This window comes from Ruditapes philippinarum, unplaced genomic scaffold (genome assembly GCF_026571515.1).
Source record: "Ruditapes philippinarum isolate M1 unplaced genomic scaffold, ASM2657151v2 ctg1341_1_1_1_1, whole genome shotgun sequence".
NCBI lineage: Eukaryota > Metazoa > Mollusca > Bivalvia > Venerida > Veneridae > Ruditapes > Ruditapes philippinarum.
The window spans coordinates 85,052-109,378 of NW_026860555.1; the positions used below are offsets into that span (position 1 = coordinate 85,052).

The window sequence follows — 24,327 nt, forward strand, 5'->3', positions numbered from 1 at the left end:
TTATTCCAAAACTAATGTTTTAATGAATAATAACTTGACATATTGAACAGGAAATAAAGGCTATACTACAAAAACATTTGTCTTAATGGATACTCCACGTGCACTTGTCGCAATACACTTGTTTGCCATTGACTTGTGCCACCACGAACAGATTAGTTTATTTAAAGGATGTCCAAGGGAATGAGAATGCATTACACGACATGCTGTCAAAATATCCTTCAAAATCACTAGACAGCTATTAGGGCGCAATATTCGGATATCTCTTACACCGCCGTAAGGCTCCAAAATGCGCTTCAACGTTTCCGGATTATATTTCGGTAACTTCCGTCTGAGTTGCCATCTTATGATGACCGTTTGTAATGGATATTGGTCCATTTCGTTGTCATGGAAACCTTGCGCAGCCCTTTTCATCCAGCTTGGCCTGATGCTGCAAAAAATAATTGTTGATGAACAATAATTCTTCTTAAATAAATAAGTGTATGCTCATGAATTTGCCAATGAAATGTAACACGATAGCAATAGATCCATTAAACCTACTCACTTTCATGAAAGTGAAACAAATCAACAGGTCCATAAAAGTCTAAAAATGGTAATATTATCGTTATTTTTAAAAGCTTCAAGAAATTATTTCACAGTTGACGCTAATTACTTAAAGTAATAAGCATTAAAAAGGTTTTAAATCCAAATTAATTACTGCGTTTACGTATAAAAACATGTTTGTCTGTTTAACAGCTTAATGTGGCTTTAAGGAAAATAAATGAAGAGTTTAAAAGGAATACTTAGTATGTAAATTTACATGTAAATAGTAGAACGCAAAACTGCGAACTTTCGAGTAGCGTCTTGAAAATTGGCATGTTAAAAATGACCATATTTCTGATTAGATTCCGTTGAATTTATTCCAATAGTTTTAGCCAATGTTTTTAATACACGACGTCAAAGTTGACCATCAAAGCTCGTTTTTGAACATGACATCTTTGGCAACTGTATGACAACGCCATAGGCGGACAAACTATCCTAGATTCTACAGCATTCGACGGAAATTATTTTTTCCTTTAAGCTAATATAAAATTTATCGTTTTACGCCGAAAAATGTTTGAAAAATGGAAAGAAAATTGTCAATTTTGTGTAAAATTTGACGTTCAGTTTAGCCGCATTTTCGGCTTTATAGCTACTTATTAAAAAAAGTCCTGAAATATTTTTTTCTTTTTTTTTCTTTAAACGTCCTTTAAAATACGCAGTCTTAATGACTAAAACAATAGGGGGCCACCGACTCAAATTTTTCGGTACACGTGATATTATTTCCCCCACCGTTTGAAACGAAATTCGACGGATGCAGATATGTTTGATACTACTTAAATCTGAATTTACAATAGTATTACCGCATTAAATCTGAATTTACAATAGTATTACAGCATTAAATCTGAATTTACAATAGTATTACCGCATTAAATCTGAATTTACAATTGTATTACCGCATTAAATCTGAATTTACAATAGTATTACCGCATTTCAACCACATAGAAGAGACTTTTGCAGCTTATTTTATTTAGATCTAAATAAATATTTTAACCTGAGTGGCAGACAACTATTGAAATGAATTGTAATTTATGCATAAAAGTTTTAATCATATATGATTTTTTATTATTTCCATGATGTATTCACAGACTAGTTGGTAAGAGTGTTTGGGATTGCATTTTAGTTGCAGATAATTTGTTCCGAATTTATCCAGATTAATTATAGTGTCAGCACGACTTATGTAAGAGATGTATATTTCTGAAAGATGTTGCCGGGGAAATAGTTATTGGATGCATTAATTATTCTACGGAATACCGTTAGGGCCATCGTGGTTATACTTTAATTATAACCCAGAGGGCGACAATGCGATAGTAAGATGACGACAGTGCGTTGACGACAATGCGATATGGTGCGATGGCGATAGTGTGATAATACGATGGCGACAATACGATTGTGCGAGTCGACAGTAATATCGCGTTTTCGCAATCGCGGTATCGTACTGTCGCCATCGCGTTATCGAACTGTCGCCATCGCGTTATCGCACGGTCGCATTATCGCACTGTCGTCATCGCGTTATCGCACTGTCGCCATCGCACCACCGCATTGTCGTCACCGTACTGTCGTATTGTCGTCATCGCACTGTCGCAATCTGGATTATAAAGTGTTTTACATGATAGAATATGTACGTTATTACCCACGTGTTCATGTTATTTTAAAAAACAAGCCTTATAATTCCTGAACACACTTTCTGATATAATAGAATCTACAACTATTAAAACAACAAAAATATGCACTTAAAACAACAAAACAGCAAAGAACCCAACAACAATACTGAAAACTGATAATCAGCTTACCTTTCTGATTTAATCCTGGAAGGAATGTTTTCTTTCTGCACCCTATAGATGCGCGGAGGGGGAATGTTCACTTTCTCTTGTAGTATTTTCATGAGTTTCTCGTAACACATACATTTCATACCACCCTTCTCGGGATATGACAGTTTATTTGGCGCTGTGTAGGAAAAAATACAGTATAATATAAATTAAGTACATCCAAGCATTTCACCTATGGAACATTGATGTAAGCCGTAGAATGGTACCGATCGACCAGGTTATAAATAAATTTTCTCAGCTCTAACTTATATCGCAGGTGTTTGATTGGTCAGAAATTGGCCCAGAATATACATTAACCTACAAAACCTTTGAGATTTCATACAGAATTCAGAAAAAAAACAAAACGTTTTCTTCGAAGCGGACCAAAAATGATAATTTTAAGTTGCAAGCTTTTTATATAAAGACACGTACGTTGTGCCTCAGAAATCAATTTTTTTTTAATTCCTTAGAAAGGTCAAATATGTGTTCAATAATGTTTAAGTATTGAATTTAGAGAATTTTAGATGAAAAGCAAGTGAAGAGAGTATAGCACTGAACATGTAGTAATAGGTCGTTAAGGTAGAAAATTGTAAACAAAGTAGTATTTTGTCTTCTATACAAAATACTAAATTATTATAATTATACAAAATGCCAAAGAGAAAAAGGCAACAGATACTTAATCTTTATGGCCAATGAGTAACTATAGAAGGAAACTGTAACAAAATAAGGTGAAAAAAAATCTGAGGCTTAATGGGCCTTTAAACTATTTAATCGCTCTTATCTATTGAGTAATTTGTAAAATTAAAAATTATGTAAGTTTTACTCTAGAAAAGTTGTGAACTACATGTATGTAGATATTTTGTCTTAGATTTAATGGATTGGCAAATAAAGGATTTATCCTATACTGTGATCAGCATTTTATACAGGACACGGATGACACTAAAATAAAGATATAATTTTATAACACTTTTTGAGCCTGTGTTGAACTTAAAAACAGTTCCGTGATAACGGATTACATGAAAGACTATATAAAAATATATACTAAATAGCAGCGCGTGTAAGATTCTTTTTCACGTGTTTTAAGCCAGAAAATGTCCAAACTGGCAATAATAAATAAGCGAGTTCAAGAGAATAAATTAATTAGAGTTTTATGACACGTACCCTTATTGCAATCTGTCGGTTTCCCGGTCGGCATGGCAGCCGATAATTTTCTGTAAGTCTTCCACAACTCAGGTGTCTTGAAAGTGAATAAAATAGGCAGACAAAGCTTCATGAAGAAAACAGATTAATAGAATTTTCAAAATGATAACGGTATGGTAGAAAATTAAATGTTTATATTATCTGTTTTGTACATTTTTTTCTATTTAAGGATTGCGTTATCTTCGATTGGTATATAAAAAAATACTTCTGCTAAATTAAGACTTATATATTTAATTAGTACAGTAGAATCCCTACTTAAGACCACCCCGCTATAAAGACCATTTTTAAAAGAACAAAATATTCTGTTCTTTATGTCTATGGTTGCATGGTCCAGAATTAAGCTTATCCACTTTTAAGACCACCAAATTCAGTCCCAATTTTTTGTTTTGTTCTTGATTTGATCCCACTATTGAGACCCCTGATATTTTTTTTAAGTCAACATCTACTTAGATATTAAAGTTGTTGTTATGTTGTTATTATATATCTGCTTGAATGCTCTTAGGCATGACATTTGATTCCACATGGTGTCAAAAACTGTTATTATTGGGATATTAAGTTGAGAAAGTAATTTTTACAGTGGTTAATTAATGTTGCTTTAAGCGAAGAATTAATTTCATATTTGATAGGTGAATTATGTACGTCATATAATAACCAATATTGAAATCAGACCAAAGACAATTTGATATTATATTTCTTCAGAAATATATGTTTCTTTCCATCAGATTAAATATAACATACTTTTATATTGTATTTGCAGGTTAAGATACATATTGTTTGTTTATACAAAATGATTAAAAAGACCATGGCCATAAAGTGTGTAAGCAATGATAAGAATATCCATAATTAAGACCACCCCGCAATTAAGACCACTTTGATCAAGTCCCAATGATGGTCTTAATTGAGGGTTTTAACTGTATATGCTTTTTTTCTCCAAAAGTATTACTTTCCATATACTTAAGGTCTTTTTACAAGGCACCGATTCTCGGCCATGCGGACTTTATATTTCATTTTAATTGATATTCTATAGTACTTCTGCCGCATAATTTTTCATGTTCACATATCTATCATTAGTTACTATCTTATTATATTCAAAATATGATACCTTTTGAAACAGGGGTTTTGGTTCAAACCCTATCGGCTTCTTGTCATAACGTCCATGCCCTGGTAAGTACAGCACTACTGGTTTAAACTGGAGAGGGCAGTTTTCCATAACCAGGAGTTGAAACACGATTCGACTGCTAACTGGTTTTTTTTTAATTTTTTTTTATTGATTATATTCCTTTAAATAAGAAATTACAATAAAAGTTCATAATATAGCAACGACCATGAATGACATGAAATCGGTTTCTAAGCAAACGTTACGTCACATTACGTCATATTATTAATGACACTGTACATGACGTTTTACAAAACAATTGTTAACGTCATTTGCACGTGATTTTCTGAATGATACAAGCTTTATAATCATGATACGTATAAAATGTATCGATATATGTCTGTTGTTGATCAAGGCTTCGATTATCGTCACTTTAAGTAACTTTATTACTGCATATATACTTGTAATGTTCTATTTTTGTGATTAATTACTTTTCCTCTCAAAATAAGATTTATCTCACGATGTCACTTTATTTAACATCTACATACATGTATTACATCTGTTCATAGCTTCGAGGCGCTTTGTCGATAAGTGCTGACTTAAAAAGATACAAGTTCACGGATAAATGTGTACAAAGTTAAAAAAAAAAAACATGTTTGCGATTTTTGGTTACAAATACTGTTTGATTTTCGTGGACAAATACGAGTCCGAGCTTTAATTCATGATTTTAAAATGTAATCAGTCATACCAGATCCTATTTACTGCGGGGGAAAGCTGCATATGTATTGTTACATATTGCCCTTTTTTATATCTGCTAATATAATATAATAACCAGTGTGACTAAGCTATCACGATACTTAAACTGCAAAAACAAATTGAAAAAAAAAACAAAAAACAAAAAACCCAACAACAACGAAGGAACTTGGCTGAGGTCCAAAGCCAAAAGCCTAAAATTTGAATCCCTTTTATAGATCAGCTGAAGCACTTACAACAATAAGATTTGTGCAAAAGATAATTAAGAAATATACAAATGTACTAAGAAACAAATTGAAAACTGTGTGTTTGTGCTATTATTGTTCGATTGAAATGAAAATCGTTGTAACGCTTTACAATCTTGGGTCAAATTTTCACAATTAAATTAATTTTTCTGGAAAAACGGAGAGAATGATCCGAAATTTTGGTCCAGACGTACACCAAATGAATCATTAATACCGCAAAATTATTTCTAGCCCAGTCATGTCAAATAACCTCAGTAGAGCCCCTTTAAAAGTATGTTAGAAATGTATTACCATTGCTATCCATGTTTTATGCGAAAAAGGTCAAAATTACTGTTTCTATCACCACAATTATACCCCTTCAGTTTTATAAATGCCTATTTTGCTGCAGAATTTGACATAATATATACGTTATACATTATATATTCCTATAAATACAGTGTAACAGCTGTAGAGCAGCACCCGTTTGGAGACAAAGATTGCAACTGTTGCTGAGAGGGAATACTCTAGAGGTTGAATTATTTGTGAACCTTATTTTGAGACAAATTGATATCATGTGTTCTACAGTGGTAATTTATCTACATAGGTTACACTGTACGTTATTTCAAGTTGAATAAGTGCTTTAGGTTTCTTGAATATTTTATTTACATTTTCAAAAAGAGAAGTCATGAACCCGTACTGGTTTTGAAAATCTATATGTTCAAAGATACGTGCTGGTTTTCCACATCCACGTTGCTTTATAATAAAAATCTGTAAAAGGGGCAAAGTATCAAGCAATCTCCTACCCAGTGAGCACACCTTATAAGTATAGTACAATCTGCCAAGGGAGGTTATTACTGTGAGATGAAAACTGCAGACTGTTTCATAGTCTGTTCATAAGAAATACTGCAGGAAAAGATGCAACACCTGGCATATCCCCTAGCACCAGCTAACGTAGTATTCGCTGGTCAACAGAAAATATGCTTGAATCAATGACCCCTGAAGGACCAATAAAATATGACAACTCTGAGGTGATCAACATTTTACACCTGCTGTAAATGTTAAGTTATTGAAGGAAATTCGAATGTGCATTGTTTAAAATCTATTTGTTGTTCTTGCTCTTATTCCTTCATTCGCCCCCAATTAGTATAAAGAAATATGTAGCAGTATCAATTTTAAAACAAGGGAAGTAAAATGAAGAAGATAACGTAACAAAGAAATAAGGCATTTTTATGATTTTAATTGAACATATCACAGGTATGAGACAAACTGACATTGTACATGTATTTCAAAAGGGAAAACATATCTTTACAATCACATATATATAGTGTCCATTTACTTGCATATACATGTATATAATACTGCATCTTTTGTAAATATCAACTGGCTGTACTCAATACTTCACAATCAAAAGTTTCAGCATTTTATTTTTGACATTTATAGTCTACTGCAATCGATCATGATAGCTTTTGCAACAAGCATGGTAGCAAACAAGCAGTCGAAAACCACAGCACCTTGTCTGGCACAACGGATTATAGTCCGCACAGGCACCTAGCTGTTATTTATGTTTAAAAGCAGTCGATGAATTTTTGGCAGACGACAATATTTTACCCAGCATGCAACGGGATCAAAAGAAAAAAATATTTTTGCCTTCCTTGACTTTCCTTGTACCAGTGCAAGTAGATTTTGTATCCAGCAATTTTATATGACTTTTATGATTTCAAATTTCTTTTCTTCAGAATTTAAAAGATTCAGTGATGATGACAAGGTCAATAATAAAAAAGTACAGTTTTATAATCAATCAAACATAATAGTGGATTCTATCATTTGAGAAAGGGAGTAAAAAAAAACTGTGGATTCTTTAGTTTGAGATAGGAAGTAAAACAACTTAAGAGGGTGATATTTAGAAAGTGATAAAAAGAATGGTTTACTTCTACTTGTTCATAATTATTACCATCTTAACTCTTTTTTTCTTTTATACATAATTATGCCTACCGTGAAAATTCAATGTGCAAAATGCTTTATAAACTGTGACATGAAAAATTAGAAACTGGTTTATGGAATCATGTTACATATAATTATAACACTGGATCATACAACCTATCATGTCTCATTGCATTATGTTACATGTAACAATTTCACATTAAGTCATGTTACAATAAATAGTGATTTCACATTTAATTATGTTTCATACAGCAATGCCACACAATTTCATGTTACATACAATACTGTCAAACTGAATCATGTTACATGAAATAATGTCACACTCTGTCATGTTACACTGAATAATGTCAAATGAACCTTGTTACATGAAATAATGCCGCCCAGAATTATGTTACATATGAAAAATATCTGACTGATTCATGTCACATTTAATAATGTAACATGTAATTATGTCACACAGAATTATGTCACTTAGAACAATGTCACATTGAATAAATTGTTACAATGTAGTTCTTAGACAATATTATACTTTATTAATACTGTCACATTGAAATGTTGTTACCAAAACTTTTAATCAGCACATCTTAATTATTTACATAAAACCTGGCTTGGCATACAAAAAGTAAACATAAATAGCCATTCACAACCTAAAACAACTTTTTGAAAATATTCTGTCTTAAAATAATGCTTGTTTCACAAACATATGATGTCAAAGATTTTAGACAATGCAAGAACAAACTAAAAAGTAGTAAAGTAATAAAACTAGAATGTTTAAAATAATATCACAGGTTCGAGAAATCATATAATTACATGTATAATGACAAAACTTAAAGCACTAGGTTGGTATACATTATTATCACAGCTTTTTCAATTTAAAATCAATAAAAATACAAATTTAAAACCATGTTAAACGGGTTTGTTATAACATGGTAACAGTTAGTGATTTTATCATCTGTAAGATTAATTTATTTGTTACGTAACTAGTTAACCTCTTAATTAACTAGTTAGTTATAATTTATATGGTTATCTGGTGGCAGAAATATGCCACCATAGTTTTATTTTATTATAATAAAATATAAGAGTTTTAAAAGAAACAAGGATACAATGTGGTCCTTCCTTGATGATTTTTAATGATTTTGGCAAAACAAATCAATGTGTCTCGTGTGCTTGATAAAATTTCCAAACAAAATCAATAATAATTATTTCTCATGTACTAAAATGTACACATACCAAATCTCATGTGTATTTTTCCATGCCTTAAACAAAAGAATCATTTAAATGATATGATATGAAAACAAAAAATATTAACAACAAAAAACAACAATTATTTGACTCTAACTAAATACTTTGTTTTACTAATAACAAATGCAGCTGTAAATCAATACATATGACACACTGTTTCTAAATCATCTTTTTATTGCAATCATTTTTTTCATGAAGCAACTTGTATTGTACTTGATGTCCTCATTTTAATATCTTTCCGCGCTTGTTTGGCCGCCGCACGTTTTTGTTGTTTCTGAACATTATCCCATGCCGTTTTCTTGATCGCCTCTCCGGTCATTTGAGTTTGTAAAAAGTCTGAAATGTTTCTTAAAGCTTTGTCCATACTGTCCTGTAACTCAATAACTTTCTCGCTGTTCTTAATGGACAAGTCCTCCATGCGGGAAAGTTCGGCAGAATTATACAAACCGCGATATTTGTAATACTCCATCATAGCACCATGCATTCTAATCTGTAAGGCTTGTAGCTGGAAAAAAAAAACACACCATGAAGTTTTAAATACTTAATTCAAGTTCTATATTAATACATGTACAACAACATATTTCTAAAGAAAAAGGAACAAAGATTTATTTTTGACCTTTATGAAACACAACACGCATACTTGGTGAATTATCTTGCCATTACATTTACCTACCTTGAAATAGAAATTGTAAAATGAGGAAAATGCTTTGCGTTTGAGGATATACATGGATGTCTTTATTATTGTATTTAAAATTTCAAATGTCCAATTTTCCTTAAATATTTCAATGATCAGGTATCTGTGTAAATCATACTAAAAATATCAGTACAAAGTTATCAATATTTTTGATATTTTTACATGAAGAATGCTTGCGACAAGAATTTCAGACAAACCTAAACATTATTTGCTAAATAGAAGCTTTTCGATATTGAATCCACCTAAAATAACAATGGTAGGTTCCAAATTTAAAGCTGAGAGCAATTCCATTACACAATTTTAGTGATGATCAAGTTATATAAACAGTTAAAACTTACTTCTCTGACATCCTTGATAGCATTTTCCATCTTGACTCTATCCTCAAAATTATTCATCAATTTATCTTTCACCTCCATATGATTATTCTGTAAAGTTCTGTAACGTGACGCAAGTTCTTGATTTGCATTAATGGCTTTATTCTTTTCCTCCTAAAATCACAAACATAAAAATAACATAATGATTTAGAATTGAAAAAAAAATTTTTTTTGGAATGTAAAAGAAATATTGATTTCAACAATTTGTTTTTCATGTTAATATCATCAGTGCATCTGCATGTAAAAAGCAACCAAGTCTATTGCTGGCACAAGGGTGAGTATAAAATAAATCTATCATTAAACCTTACCTCTAATTCCCTAAGAACTACTTTTCTGCTCTCTAAAAATTTCCTGTGACTTGACTCATTGTTTCGCACTCGAACTGAAAATAGCAAAGCAAACCTTCAAAACATTAGAATAAAAGATGAAAATATGTTTCAGATGTTTTGAACTAAAACAAAAATAAAAAAACTTAACTTTAGAAAAGAATTTAATAAGAAATCTTTACTTTTAAAATTGACTTGTGATTGGTCAATTTTCTGAGCAGACACAAATTGTTCTTATTTCTACCTTTACTAAACAACCCCCTGTGTTCTAAGCAGCCAGTTTGCCAATTTATCCCTTCTCTTGATGGAAGTGTAATACAGAAATCTATATACATGTATTTTGTTTTAAAATTAATGAAGGCTCAATAAATTTTTCATAAAATATGACAGTGTTAAAGCTTTTGAAAAATAAAATTTGATGCCATTCATGTATTCTTTATAATAAATGGACAAAATTAGTTTATCAACCAAGAGTCAGTGCAATGACAAACTGAATCATGAAGAACTGAACCCTGAACCATTCACCTGCTAGCAGCAACATATTTTAATTGTGTCACCAGTCAAACCAAGATAAGATAGTACATTTGTGCCGTCTGATCAAGGTCTGCACTGTTTGTCATTCAGTCAGTATATATTTTGAAATTTTCCTTAAACATGATGAACAGTTCTGTCCAGACTAAAAGATGAATAAGTCTGTTAAAGATATATTAAGCATGGTAAGGTTTCATTCCTAATGGCCATAATGACTGGCTTTACAACCATTATATACAGTCAGGCTTAGCATGTGCATTTGTTCAGTCCATACTGTTTAATTCAACCATTTTGATATCAAAACACCTTTAGATTGGACAGTTCAAAATTCAAAACAGGTACAAGCCATTATAAAATTTAGAACTGTCAGATCAGCTATGACTGATTATGGAAAGTACATGTAGTGTTGTATAAGGGGTGAAACTTACGCTGAATGTCTGAAAACTGTCCCTTCAGATCATCTTCAATTTTCTGAGCAGCTTCTATCTGTAACTCTAGCTCCTCTATTTGATCACTATAAATATACATATAAAATCTTCTAAGAAAACTTAAAATTTGACAAAAAAAAAAGAAGGAACAAAAGGCAGGTATTGCAGGTATTAAAAGTATAGGTGATGGCCATAAACAATTACAGTATTCCAAATTTCAAAGCAATATCTGGAAACAGTGAAAGTCTGGGGGTTGTACATTGTAACAAAAACATTTTGTTGTCACAAAAACAGACACAATCCCAACAGTTCATTAGAATAGCAACTTAATTCTTTGGAGAGACATTCTGAAAAATTCAGAAAAATGAACTTTAATAGAAAATGTTGCAAAAAAAATTCATTCCTTACTTCAATGTTTCGAGGGCTTTTGTGGTATTTCCGACAAGTCTATCCATCATGCCTTGTGATTTATCCATGTCGTCCATTTTGTTTTTCATCATGTCGGCTTTCCATTCCATATGGTCTAATCTTCGACTTACTTTCAACAGATCCTCCTGAAAAACAATATGAAAATTCTTTATTCTCCTATAAAAATAAGTATAATTCATAGAATTCTGATCAGTCTATGAAAAAATTATGTTTTAGTTCAAAATACATAGATTGAGCAGCTTACAGTTTAAAGCCTCAAGTCAGCAATCTAAGTGCAAAATATGAAGAACAAGATTGCATTTGTAAAAAATGCTATGCCACCGCATAAATACAACACTAAAATAGTAATGTAGGAACACATTTTTTTTTGTTTTGACCCAAGGGCTTTAATTTGAATAATCTTGCTAAAGGTTCACTACACAATGTTTACTGCAAAATGTCTCACCTCTAGCCTTTGTCAATTCCAGAAGGTGATTTTTTAAAGTTTTTACTATATACATGTAAGGAAAACCTATGACCCCGGGGCAGGGCTAGTTTTGACACTAGAGGCAAAATTTGAACAACTTTGGTAGAGTACCTAAAGATGATATCATATACCAAATATCAAAGCTCTAAGCCTTGTACCTTCAGACAATAAGATTTTTTAATTTTTTACTAAATGTACATAGGGAAAATCAATGACCCCCGGGGGTGGGGCCAATTTTGACCCCAGGGCTATAATTTATTCAATCTTGCTAGAGGTTCACTACACAATGTTTCACGCAAAATATCTAACCTCTAGCCTTTGTCAATTTAGAGAAGATGATTTTTTAAGTTTTTACTATATACATATGAGGAAAACCTATGACCCCCGGGGCAGGGCTAATTTTGACACTAGAGGCAAAATTTGAACAACTTTGGTAGAGTACCTATAGATAATAACACATACCAAATATCAAACCTCTAAGCCTGGTACCTTCAGACAAGAAGGTATTTTAAGTTTTTACTATATGTACATACAATGAAAATCAATGACCCCCGGGGCGGGGCCGATTTGGACCCCAGGGATATAATTTGAACAATCTTGGTAGAGGTCTACCAGACAATGCCTTATGCAAAATATCTAAGCTCTAGGCCTTTTGGGTCTTTACAAGAAGATTTTTTAAATTTATTCTTATAATTCCTTTTGGTTGCCATGGCAACCAGAATTCTGCATGGAATGAAATTCTTTGAACAACTTTGGAAGGCCTTCACCCAAGGAACAATCCTGCCAAGTTTGGTTGAAATTGGACTAGTGGTTTTTCACAAGAAGATTTTTTAAGTTCACTATATAATCTATATAACACACACACACACACACAAACAAACACACAGGTGAATCGCTATATGCCACCGCATCGCAGATGCTGCGGTGGCATAAAAAAAAACAACATAAATTTACAGTTTACAAATTAACAGTAATTAACAGTAATTTATAAAGTTATGTCATAAAAAAATTTGTATCGGGCATTTGGTGATTTTCTCTGCAGACATACATGTATACATTGAATCATAGATACCGGTCTTGTATCATGTTTTTTTTTTCATGAAATGTGGCATTGTTACATCCTAAGGCCATGTCTACACATAGTCAAGTTTCTTACATGTCACATTTAGATAAGCTAAATAAATGACCCTTTCAACATATAATCTGAGTGAGGCACAATTTTTACTGAAATGTCTTATTAAGATTTCCCAGGATTTATATCTGATAATATCTGGCAAGAGATTATGGTGACAGATGAAAAGATACATCTGACAATAGCTGGCAAGAAACTTCTAATGATAGCTGTTGAGATAGTTATCTAACAATAGCTGGCAAGAAATTTCTGGTGACAGCTGGTTTGAAACATCTGGCGATAGCTGGCAAGATAGGCTACCAAAAGCAATCAAAGGATTAAGAGCATAAAATTTACCTTTAAATGAGCATGATGAGGTTGTATCTGTTTAATTCTCTCATCAAATCTTTTCTCTGATTCCTCCATCTGTTTTATAGTCTCTACTCTACGAGCTGACAGATCTCGCTTTTGCTAAAATAGAAATGTTCATACTTCAAAATGCATGACATAAGTTACCCCTGTATACCTCAAACAGTTCATATGCCTCACCCTATACAGTTTTACATTTTACTGGATATAATATAGAATTTTCCAATAAAAACAAATTTAAGCAAGAAAACCATCTCTGGATATACATGTAATATAGAATTTTCAAATGAAAAACATTTAAGCAAGAAAACTACAATGAGGGGCACATAAGTTTTTCTTGTATTTCTTAATTAACTTGTACATAATATATAATGTAATATTGTTACTCTAAACCAAGCTATTAAAAAGACAATGTAAACAAGGAAGGAAAGAAGACCAACCTGTCAAGAACATCAGAGCAGGGTTATTGATACGTACTTTATATATTGACCAGTTACGGTCAAACAATGACCTTCATCAGGATAAAACTGATTAAATTTACTGTTACAACAGAAAATAAAACTTTAATTGTGTCTGTAGTATTTATGTTGAATTGTTAAATATTTATAGAAATGTTTCTAAAACTTTATACACCTAAACCAAAGGTCTGCCATATACATACCCTTGTTTTGTTTTCCTTGGCTGATCGTAGTTTCTCAACCTTTTCTTTGACATTCTTCACTGCCGTCACAACATCATCTGCTACCTTAGCAGCCTTAAGTAAAAAAAACATATAAAATAAATTTAGAAGCCTAATTTAAGTCATACTCAAATAAAGTTGAATATTTAACCTTTGAATTCTGCAATACAAATTGCTGGCCAATTAATGAGAATAGTCATGTTGAGAGTTTATATGACATTGATAAACTAATATATGTGTTTCATCAAAACAGTAAACATTGGCTAATCAACTAATTCTTGAATGTTTCCTAAATGAATGCAATATTAACATATTTACAAATTTGTCAAGTGATACCTGAGTGAGAAAAATGATATCATGCCATTTTTGTAATGTCTTGATAAATGTACGGAAAACCACTTACACTATATTCACAAAATTATATACAAGTAAAATTTACATCATTCAGACTGATTCAAATTTAAGTATTTTGTTCCTCACCAAAAACAAAATGGTTAACTATATTAACACTGACTTCAGACATTTTGTTAGGATAATTACTACATACATGTATTTTAAATCTTAAATCCCTTTTACCATCTGTAGTAACAAATCAACTACTCAATTTAGTAGACACTGACTCCCATCCCAAGTTTATGCCTTCGATATCAAACACCAAATATTGAGATAAAAAAATGAAGTTTTCTTCTTTTAATTCACAAGAAACTATTTAGGTTTTATTTGATAATATATATGTATTTATTACCCTTCCAGATTTTATTCCACCTTTTTGATTGGATATTGATCACCCGAAAGAAATTGATATTACCGAGCCAGACGGGTAATATACACACTAAATTTCCCCGTTGGGTACCCCACATTGTAAACAACATGCGCTGTGGCGATGCACGTACGGTTTGATTTTACGCGATGTAAATTCCGATTTACAAGCACTTTTTAACTGTCAAATGATAAATATTTACCAAAATAGAGTAATATTATGATACATATTCTCAACAGTATTGAAAACAAATATGACCTTGTGGAAGCTTGATATTAATACCAAAAGATATTAATTCCAAACAAAGGTGCCATAGTCACAAAATACGCCCGTTAACGATAGCTTTAGATGGAGATGGGGGCATTATGGATAAGTGTAATCTAGCAAGCAAGTTTTTATTCTTCGCAATGTGTTGTTAAATGAACCTTAAAACAAATCAGTAGGGAAGATATGCACAGGATGTGTGACCTTGACCTTGGTCGCAGGGACCTGAATTTTATGCTCGGCACTCAGCCTCACAATGATGAACATTTGTGCCAAATTATATTGAAATCCCTCTATGCATGTAGAAGTTTTGCTCCAGACAAGCGTTTTTCTATGAGCTCTAATTGTGACCTTCACCTTTGACCTAGAGACTTGGTTTATGTGCAGGGCACTACGTCTCATGGTGGTGAACAATTCTATAAAAGTAACATTTAAATTCCTCCATGCATGTAGAAAATATGCTCCGGACAACATCTGGATATTTAATCATCTCCAGTGACCTTGACCTTGCAAATATTAACCTAAATTAAATGTGTAACACCTGTAGTCATGATAGTTACCATTTGTGCTACAATCCATCAATAAATGATGACTAAATGGTCCCTATAACCATCTTCAAATTTGTATCTGAACTTTGACCTCTATGTGTAACCTTGACTTTGGTCGCAGGGATCTGAATTTTGCATGCGACACTCAGCCTCACAATGGTGAACATTTGTGCCAAGTTATATTGAAAACCCCCTATGAATGTAGAAGTTTTGCTCCGGACAAGCGTTTTTCAATGAGCTCTAAGTGTGACCTTGACCTTTGACCTGGAGACCTGGATCATGCATGGAGCAATACATATCATGGTGGTGAACATTTCCATAAAGTATTATAAAAATTCTTCCATACATGTAGGAGATATGCTCCAGACAAAATCTGGATATTTCACCATCTTTAGTGACCTTGACCTTGCATATATTGACCTAAAGTACATGTGTCACAGCCGTAGTCATTATAATGACCATTTGTGTTACAATCCCTCAATAAATGATGATTAAATCGTCCCTATACACATCTTCATATTTTTATCTTTTTTTAAACGGTCATTTATGAACAAAGTAATAACTTTGTTGTCTCCCTTTGATTAAATTCTATTTACAAAATCTGGATATTTCATCATCTTTAGTGACCTTGACCTTGTATATATTGACCTAAATTATATGTATCACAGCCATAGTCTTGATAATGACCATTTGTGTTACAATCCCTCAATAAATGATGACTAAATGGTCCATATACACATCTTCATATTTTTATCTGAACTTTGACCTCTATGTGTGACCTTGACCTTGGCCGCAAGGACCTGAATCTTGCACGCGACACTCCGCCTCACAATGGTGAACATTTGTGCCAAGTAATATTGAAATCCCTCTATACATGTGGAAGTTTTGCTCCGGACAAGCATTTTTCAATGAGCTCTAAGTGTGACCTTGACCTTTGACCTAGAGACCTGGTTCATGTGCGCGACACTGCTCCTCATAGTGGTGAACATTTATATGAAGTTTCATTAAAATCCCTCCATACATGTAGGAGATATGCTCCAGACAAAATTGGACGCCGCCCGCCCGCCAGGGGCGTTCCCATAATACGTCCCGTTTTTCAAACGGGCGTATAAAAAGTGCTTTCAACAGACTACTCCTTTTCTCTTGTTTACATTCGTTAGGTTCGAAAGAAAATACGTCATGTATTATGTGACGTCATGTTGTGGTGAAGGGGTACCCTAAAGGGAATCTTATTTCGACATTTCATTTGAAGTTACTAAGCAATGATTTGTTTTAAAATCGTCTTAACTTGGCAGGGGAAGGGTAATAAAATTATTATTTTGGTTTTGGAGTGATATACATGTATGTGGATATATTACCTGCAAGATAAAATATCACCCGAGCCTGACAGCTCGGGTGATATAAAATCTTGACAGGTAATATATCCACATATATCACTCCAAAACCAAAATAACATATAATAGTTCGACATATGAAAAATGAAAATAGTTGTGTATCGAGTATAAAACTCAAATGATTTCTGATTTCAAAAGCGTATTTCACAAAGTCAACAAGTATATTTGTTTTCTGACAGGTTTTTTTTACAACTTTAAAAATTGTTTCATATATTTGAGGAAATGAAAATGTACATGAAATATGAAAAAAAAGAAATTAAAGTTTTTTGATTTACAATAATTCAATGATTTCAAAATACCTCTAAAACAAAAATAATTTAATAATGATTTTTTGTATAGATTTTTCAAATCTTATAAACAATAAAATGATGCTTTAACCATGCAATTACAATGTATATGTGAGACTAGATTTATCATGTGTATGAATAATGGACATGCTGGGACAAAACATTATTTTCAAATGACATGAGAAGGAGCTAAACAAAACACAAATGTGCCTTGTAATTAAAGCATTCACGGTTCATGCAGCCAATGTCAACATCCCAGGCACAATACTACAATAAATTGTTAGTGACATTCTTACTAAATTTTTTAAAGTGACATTCAATTGTGTTCTGATAGATTAGGAATTGTAAAAAATAATCAAAAAATTTAAATGCTTAATCACAGATTTGATTGAGACCAGTCTAAAATACTGGAATCTTATTGGCTGATTTGAAACAATCATAATATTTCAAATTAACCAATCACTTTCTTGACTGAAAAGTGAGTTAACTATATCCAATCAATTTTTATTAATTCTTTTCTTTTCAATATTTATTTACATGTAAATATTGAAAAATATTTACATGTAAATAAATTAAATGTTTAATATGCATAAAGAAAATTAATATTGTCCTATTATGGCCAGAACGAAAAAAAACAAAAAAACTACAAAGAATCTCTGACAAATTTACCTAATCTATAGAACACACAATGAAAATGACATTTTTCAACAACATTTAATTTTTATCACAGTTTTTCTAAACATACAACATCTAGATTAACACAGTGTCCTTATACACATCTTCTGACACACAAAGCTTGAATTAAATTAAATTTCTCTCAAATCTGAAAGGCAATCTGCTAAATAAATGATAATAAGCCAGTTTAGAGCCAAGACAAGCCTGCATATCTGTTTAATTTGGTTTATACAGAATTTATTTTAGTTTGATTGTGAAGGAAGCTTTAAGCTTATAGACACACTTTCGAATCCGTTCCTGGAACCAACCAGTACTGAGCAAAGAGTGTAAAGTTTCTTGCTCAAGGATTTTAATAACAACGACTTGCCCCCCGACAGGATTTGTATAATTTGACCAGGCTCTGTACTGTCGGCTTAATCAATTAAATTTTTGTATCTTGATATCCCCAACATTGATAAATGGATTGTTCCATAAATAAAAGCTAGGATGATGCACATTAAAAAAATTCAGCAGATTAAGGGCAAATATGAAAATCTCATAATTCTAAAACAAAGCAATATTTGTAATATTTTCTGTTTGCTTTGTTTCTGGAATCGTAGTTCCCCTCTTTCACAATTTTATTAATAGACAGGAGCCTGATCCATCCAATTTTCCCTTATTTTAATTGCAATGAAACAAAACTTCTCGAAAAAAATCTTTACCCACAGAAATGGGAGACAACTCTATAAAAAAATTCTATTAAAAAAAAATCCAACATTTAAATCAATAATTCTGCGCTACTAAGCATGTTTGTGTAAGTGATATGTAAGGACACTGTGTTGTGTTTACCGACGAGTTTATATCACCACCATACAGGTCTCTACCAAAGTGATAGTCATAGTACTGGTACCAAGAAATATGTTTATCAATCAGTAACTGTTCTAGTTTAATCAAATATATCCTCTAAAAAACACTGCAAATTTTGATAACATTATGAAGCAAATTGGAATAATTAATTCAATTTTGAATTTTATTTACATGCACATTAATTTTGGAATATTTTTTCTTATTTCTAGCACTCAATTGTGGAATCACAATTGGGAAATATAAACAAAATCAATTAAAAATGGCTAAAAAAAAATATATGACCTCATTTTGTAAGCATAAAACTTAATTCACAGTGTTTTTTCTTTACAAAACTTTAAGAATACAAGCAATGGTAAACTGTAACTTTGAAATTTCAAAATATATCATTTTGAATTTTTAAATAGAAATTTACCAAAACTCCACATCATGACTGCCACAGGATGTGAAATTTATAAATACATTGTACAAAAATATTTTACATTCTAAAATGCTTTTTTTTTTTATCAACAAGTTACCAATGCTTGTATTAAACATATGCATTCAAAAATTGTGATGACAACAATTAAATGGGTATTCTTGATCTACTTTTAAATAAGATTGGTTGGGGGCAGGGGTGCCAATTAAAGTATAGCTGAACAGATATAATAAGAACTGTTGTTCCGATAGTTTCAAATATCTTTAGATAGTAAGTACTAAAATCAGGAAAGATCTATAAATAGATAAAGAAAACCCATTTTAATATAATATACAAAAATGAACTATATATATACTTTCCACCATATTTTTTGTCTTGTTTTTGCTACATTACCTAATACCTAGAACAGGCTAAATACCAAATTCAGAGATTAACTGCTAAATACCGATACCAATAAAAAGATCAACTGGCTAAATACCAAATACAGAGATCTATGTAGCCTCTAAACCTTGCAATACATAAACACATATATTCTCTAATCGTCTACAAACTAAATATAGCTTTAGAATGATAATATATGCAAACAAACAACATAGCATAGTATAAAAGATTAAGAAAATCAAAGCAATACACTGTTTTGATCCTCCTTATGTCTACTTCCCGGCAATAAAATCAACATTATTGGGAGATAGTTAAACTTTTTACAATTATTTCCTCCATCAATCAATGTATAAATATGTTTTTCTGACTTTTTCTGAGGAATGATTTTGGATGCTTGCAGTCTGTGGCTTCAAATAATCAGGGGGTGTTTGCGACCGAGCGGTTTAGGTCGTTGACTTCAACCACTTGCCCCTCACCGCTGTGGGTTCGAATCCTGACAGAGACTTTGGATTTTTTCATTTGTGGAAGCTATTCAGCTAGATTACAGTTTGTGTCTGAAATACTGCACAAAAAGGCACCTGAGGGTCTTTCTCCACCAGTAAAGCTGGAAAGTCACCATATGACCTATACTGTGTTGAAGGGACGTAAAACCCAACCACATCAACATTAAAATATCAGACTGTCCCGGCTTGAAATAGACCTTATTATAATAACCAATTTTAAGATTAAATGAAATTTATACAGGAACTTTCTAGAGAATGAAAATATAACAGGTCAAGTACCAACGCTCATATAGATAAAATCATGTGTAAATTTCAAGAAACACTCATCTGTACCTTGTTCTTTTTCTCCCTGATATCACCTCTAGATTTTTTCAAATCTTCTGTATCCGAGCTTATCCTGGCGGAGAGAACAGATTTGGTGTGTACTTCATCTTTCACCTGCCTTCGTAATGTGTCTGCTGTCACCTGAAAATTACAATATACAGTCTGAATGTAATTTCACTGAGGTCCAAATGCACAAACAAATAAAATTTGAAAATCTAACATATATCAGGAAGGCACTTTATACAAAAAATATAAGAAAAACTCGATAATAGATATTTAGACTGATATGAGTTGAAAGTTTAAATGCTTTTGCAATAAAAATGTTTATTCTGGAAAAATGGATTGAGCCAATGATCTAAAGATTTTGCACACAAGTTATTAGTGTAGATCTTCATCAAATGGTGTAAAAATCTCAAATAAATATTTCCAGTTCCGTTATGTCTTAAACAACATCAGGGGAGTCCCTTTAATTTTTGTTTTAAAATCAGTAAAATAACTGTACACAAAAATAAATTACCAACCTCATTGTTCTGTAATGCTACATAAATAAACAACAGGATTTTATCCCTTGATCAAACCACTTTTGTCATTCGGATGCACATCATTATATCACTCTGTATATGACCTTGTAACTCTACATGGTCATAATTGAGGCGCATCATCATAATTCCTTGCATCTGAACTCCAAACAGTGATTTTATTTAGCAATAAAATCACTGTTTGAAATATATTATTTCTTTAACATCTAGAAATTGGAAACAAAGAAAACAATTTGTCAAACCACAAACCTTTAGACTTTCTTCCATCCTGTGTGTCTTGTCTTGCTCGGCCACCAGCTGATCTCTAATTGTGGTATTGATGACTGCCACACGGTTATACTCTTCCATTGTGATATCAAGTTGTTGTTTTATCTTATCCATTTCTTTATGAATACGTCGTATATTCTTCTCATCACTGTCTTTTATACGTTGACTGAAATAACATTTTTCAGTATATTTAAAATCAATTCTAACATGACCTGTATTTTTCCCTATTGAACATAGAAGGACCAAAAGTTTGCATAAATATGCTATAAAATCACTGTTGATGGTCTAGATTCAGACATGTGATGTACAGTAACCATTAAAAAAGCATCGGGCTCAAAATAAGTATGGGAACAAATCAGGTCCAATTTAGCTTGATATCAGGTATGGCAGCATTTATTTGTCAGCTGTCATGCTAGAATAAAAAAAAATAATATTATATCCCAAGCAGTGATTAATCCCTTGATAAAATCACTGTTTGTCGTTCAGATGCCCAACATTATATCACTTTGTATATGCCCTTGTGACATATAATCAATCCCTGGCATTCGTAGTTCGAACTGTAATTTTATTAAGTGATGAAAATCACTGTTGTAGATATATTATTTCTTAAAATCATACTGGGCATTCTGACCTCAGAATTCAAATATGAATAAATTTTTACATATAATTATTACACAACAATTGTTTAGAATGAACCAAAATAGAATACTGACATTATACTATGTGGTCAGTGGAAAATTACAGAAACTAATGTTAAGGTTAAAGGTCATATGCATATAAATGTACTGAAAATCATTACAAAAATGTTGGTAAAAAATACAATATACATAAGTTTTAATGCAGTACCATTCATTTTTTTTGTCCATATAATCCTGCACTTCCATTTTAACTTCTTGATTTTTTAAACCAACTTGACGAAGTCTACTGTCCCGCTTCTTAACAGCATTCTCTAGTTCACCAATCACCTCACCATAGTGCTGTTTCTGTAATTAAAATAAATATTACAGTTAAGTAAACATTACAATACAGAAAATATCATGTTTAAATTACAATTAAGTATATTATAAATCACAATTTACTTAACATTAAAATCAAGTAAAAATTACAATTAAGTAAAAATCAAAATGCATAATTAAAAAATATTCAAATTTGATAAACATATTTAAGTTAACATTACAATTAAGTAAAGATAAAACTTTTGGAAAATATAATTACATAAAAAATCACATTTAATAAAATTAATAATTATACAAAAAACACAAAGAAATTATCGCTGCATTTTATTACAAATTACAAATGGTCTTTGATGAATGTCTTAAAAACTGTATAAGTGGATATTTCCGTGTGTCAAAAAGTTAGTGAATTTAAAATTACAGATATTTCACGAGAAAAAATATTAGCAAATTGTACTGATAGAATTTAATGACAGGTTTATTTCAGATTTATGCTAAAGGAAATTTTAGCGATTTTCGTCATTTTGCAAAATTTCGCCAATATTACCGCGTCCATAACTTAACCAAGTTATACAGTACATCTAATACTCACTATTGGCATTTATAAAATAATCATGCAATAACTTTCTTAAATTTTTACGTCAAGCAAATGTAAAACCTACATACAAGCAAGGATGACAATACACCCAACATATTTACCTTTACTTTCAGATCTGATGCCAGTTTAGCATTCTCAGAATCAAGTCTAGCATGCTCAAACTCGGATTCCTCAATTTTATTGCCAACATCTTTAACCTAGAAATGGAAAGAGAACTGCAATGGTTAGAACATACGCAAGTGATTTTTTTGTGTGTTTTAGAAAGTCTTTACATACGAATACATAATGTTTTGTCTAGAGTCATACTAACCCAGCTATAGTCACATGACCAATTGCCAGTTTCAAATTAGGAGGAAGATTATTATTTTAGATAGAAATGGATCGACACATCCTTAAATTGTGATACACAAGTTCAAAAATCTCCAATATATTTACAGAATAACTCTTTATCTGATTCATATGTGTATTGGACTTGTCTTATGAAATGGAACAGTCCATTAGGCCCTAAAATAAAATATTGCTTTTCCCCCTTAACCCAACTGCCCACTGCTACAAAAAATTATATTATTGCAGAACAAAAATTGTTCAATTCTTTTTGATAAGCAAAGAACACTGAATAAAACTTTGAAACTTTGTTTCTTGATTTTTTTTCTTGTTTTTTTTTTTTTAATCATAAAATTAAGAGATAGATTATATAATTATTCAATACTTAACAAAAATATTTCGATAAAAAGATATTTTACCAAAATATCCAACCCTAACCAATTAAGCAATTTTGTGTTAGGGGAAATAAATGTATTTTTAAGGCTGGTCTTAGATGTTAAAGGATGGCAAAGGGAACTTAAACTATTATCCCTGCTAGCATCTGAATTAAACAAAATACACACACAAAAAAACACAACAAAAACATACCTTAGCCTCTTGCATTTCAACAGCAACTTTGGCATTCTCAGTTTTGACTTCCAGAACTTTTAGTTCTTGTTCATTGTCCTTTAATTGTTGTGTAATATCATTAATCTGATGGTTGTAGGCATTGAATGTCATCTTTGCTTCTGACAATTCTTCACTGTAATTAAAACTCATATTCTGACTAAACCTACAGACAATTGTTTTCTCCCTTTCCCCTTCCATTTTGTTTGTTTGTGAAATTTTGTTTTAAACATGTGTATCAATTGTTTTCAGACCTATCTAAAACACACCAAGCAGGTAAAATGACAGTTTGGTACATTTATTTTTGTTAAAACATCACTGATGATTCAAAATATGGAGAAGTCTTTTTTCTAATTCTGGCATATTTGAAGAAAATAGAAAAGTTTCAAAGCAAAG

General features: G+C 31.6%; 1 protein-coding gene and 1 pseudogene across 2 annotated transcripts in view; both read right to left on the reverse strand.

The window, feature by feature from the left end:
- Positions 1–7,929, reverse strand: LOC132760598 (uncharacterized; annotated as a pseudogene).
- Positions 7,241–24,327, reverse strand: part of LOC132760592 (coiled-coil domain-containing protein 178-like) — a 26,985-nt gene continuing 9,898 nt past the window's right edge. For both annotated transcript variants that reach the window (XM_060752597.1, XM_060752596.1), the window contains exons 10-21: positions 23,914–24,067; positions 23,103–23,198; positions 22,297–22,433; positions 21,433–21,616; positions 20,654–20,785; positions 14,230–14,322; positions 13,557–13,670; positions 11,602–11,747; positions 11,194–11,279; positions 10,217–10,290; positions 9,873–10,022; positions 7,241–9,345 (exon numbers count right to left, since the gene is read on the reverse strand). In XM_060752597.1, coding sequence (XP_060608580.1) covers positions 9,031–9,345; positions 9,873–10,022; positions 10,217–10,290; positions 11,194–11,279; positions 11,602–11,747; positions 13,557–13,670; positions 14,230–14,322; positions 20,654–20,785; positions 21,433–21,616; positions 22,297–22,433; positions 23,103–23,198; positions 23,914–24,067 — 1,681 coding nt within the window. In that variant the 3' untranslated portion in view covers positions 7,241–9,030. The remainder of the gene's footprint in view (positions 9,346–9,872; positions 10,023–10,216; positions 10,291–11,193; positions 11,280–11,601; positions 11,748–13,556; positions 13,671–14,229; positions 14,323–20,653; positions 20,786–21,432; positions 21,617–22,296; positions 22,434–23,102; positions 23,199–23,913; positions 24,068–24,327) is intronic.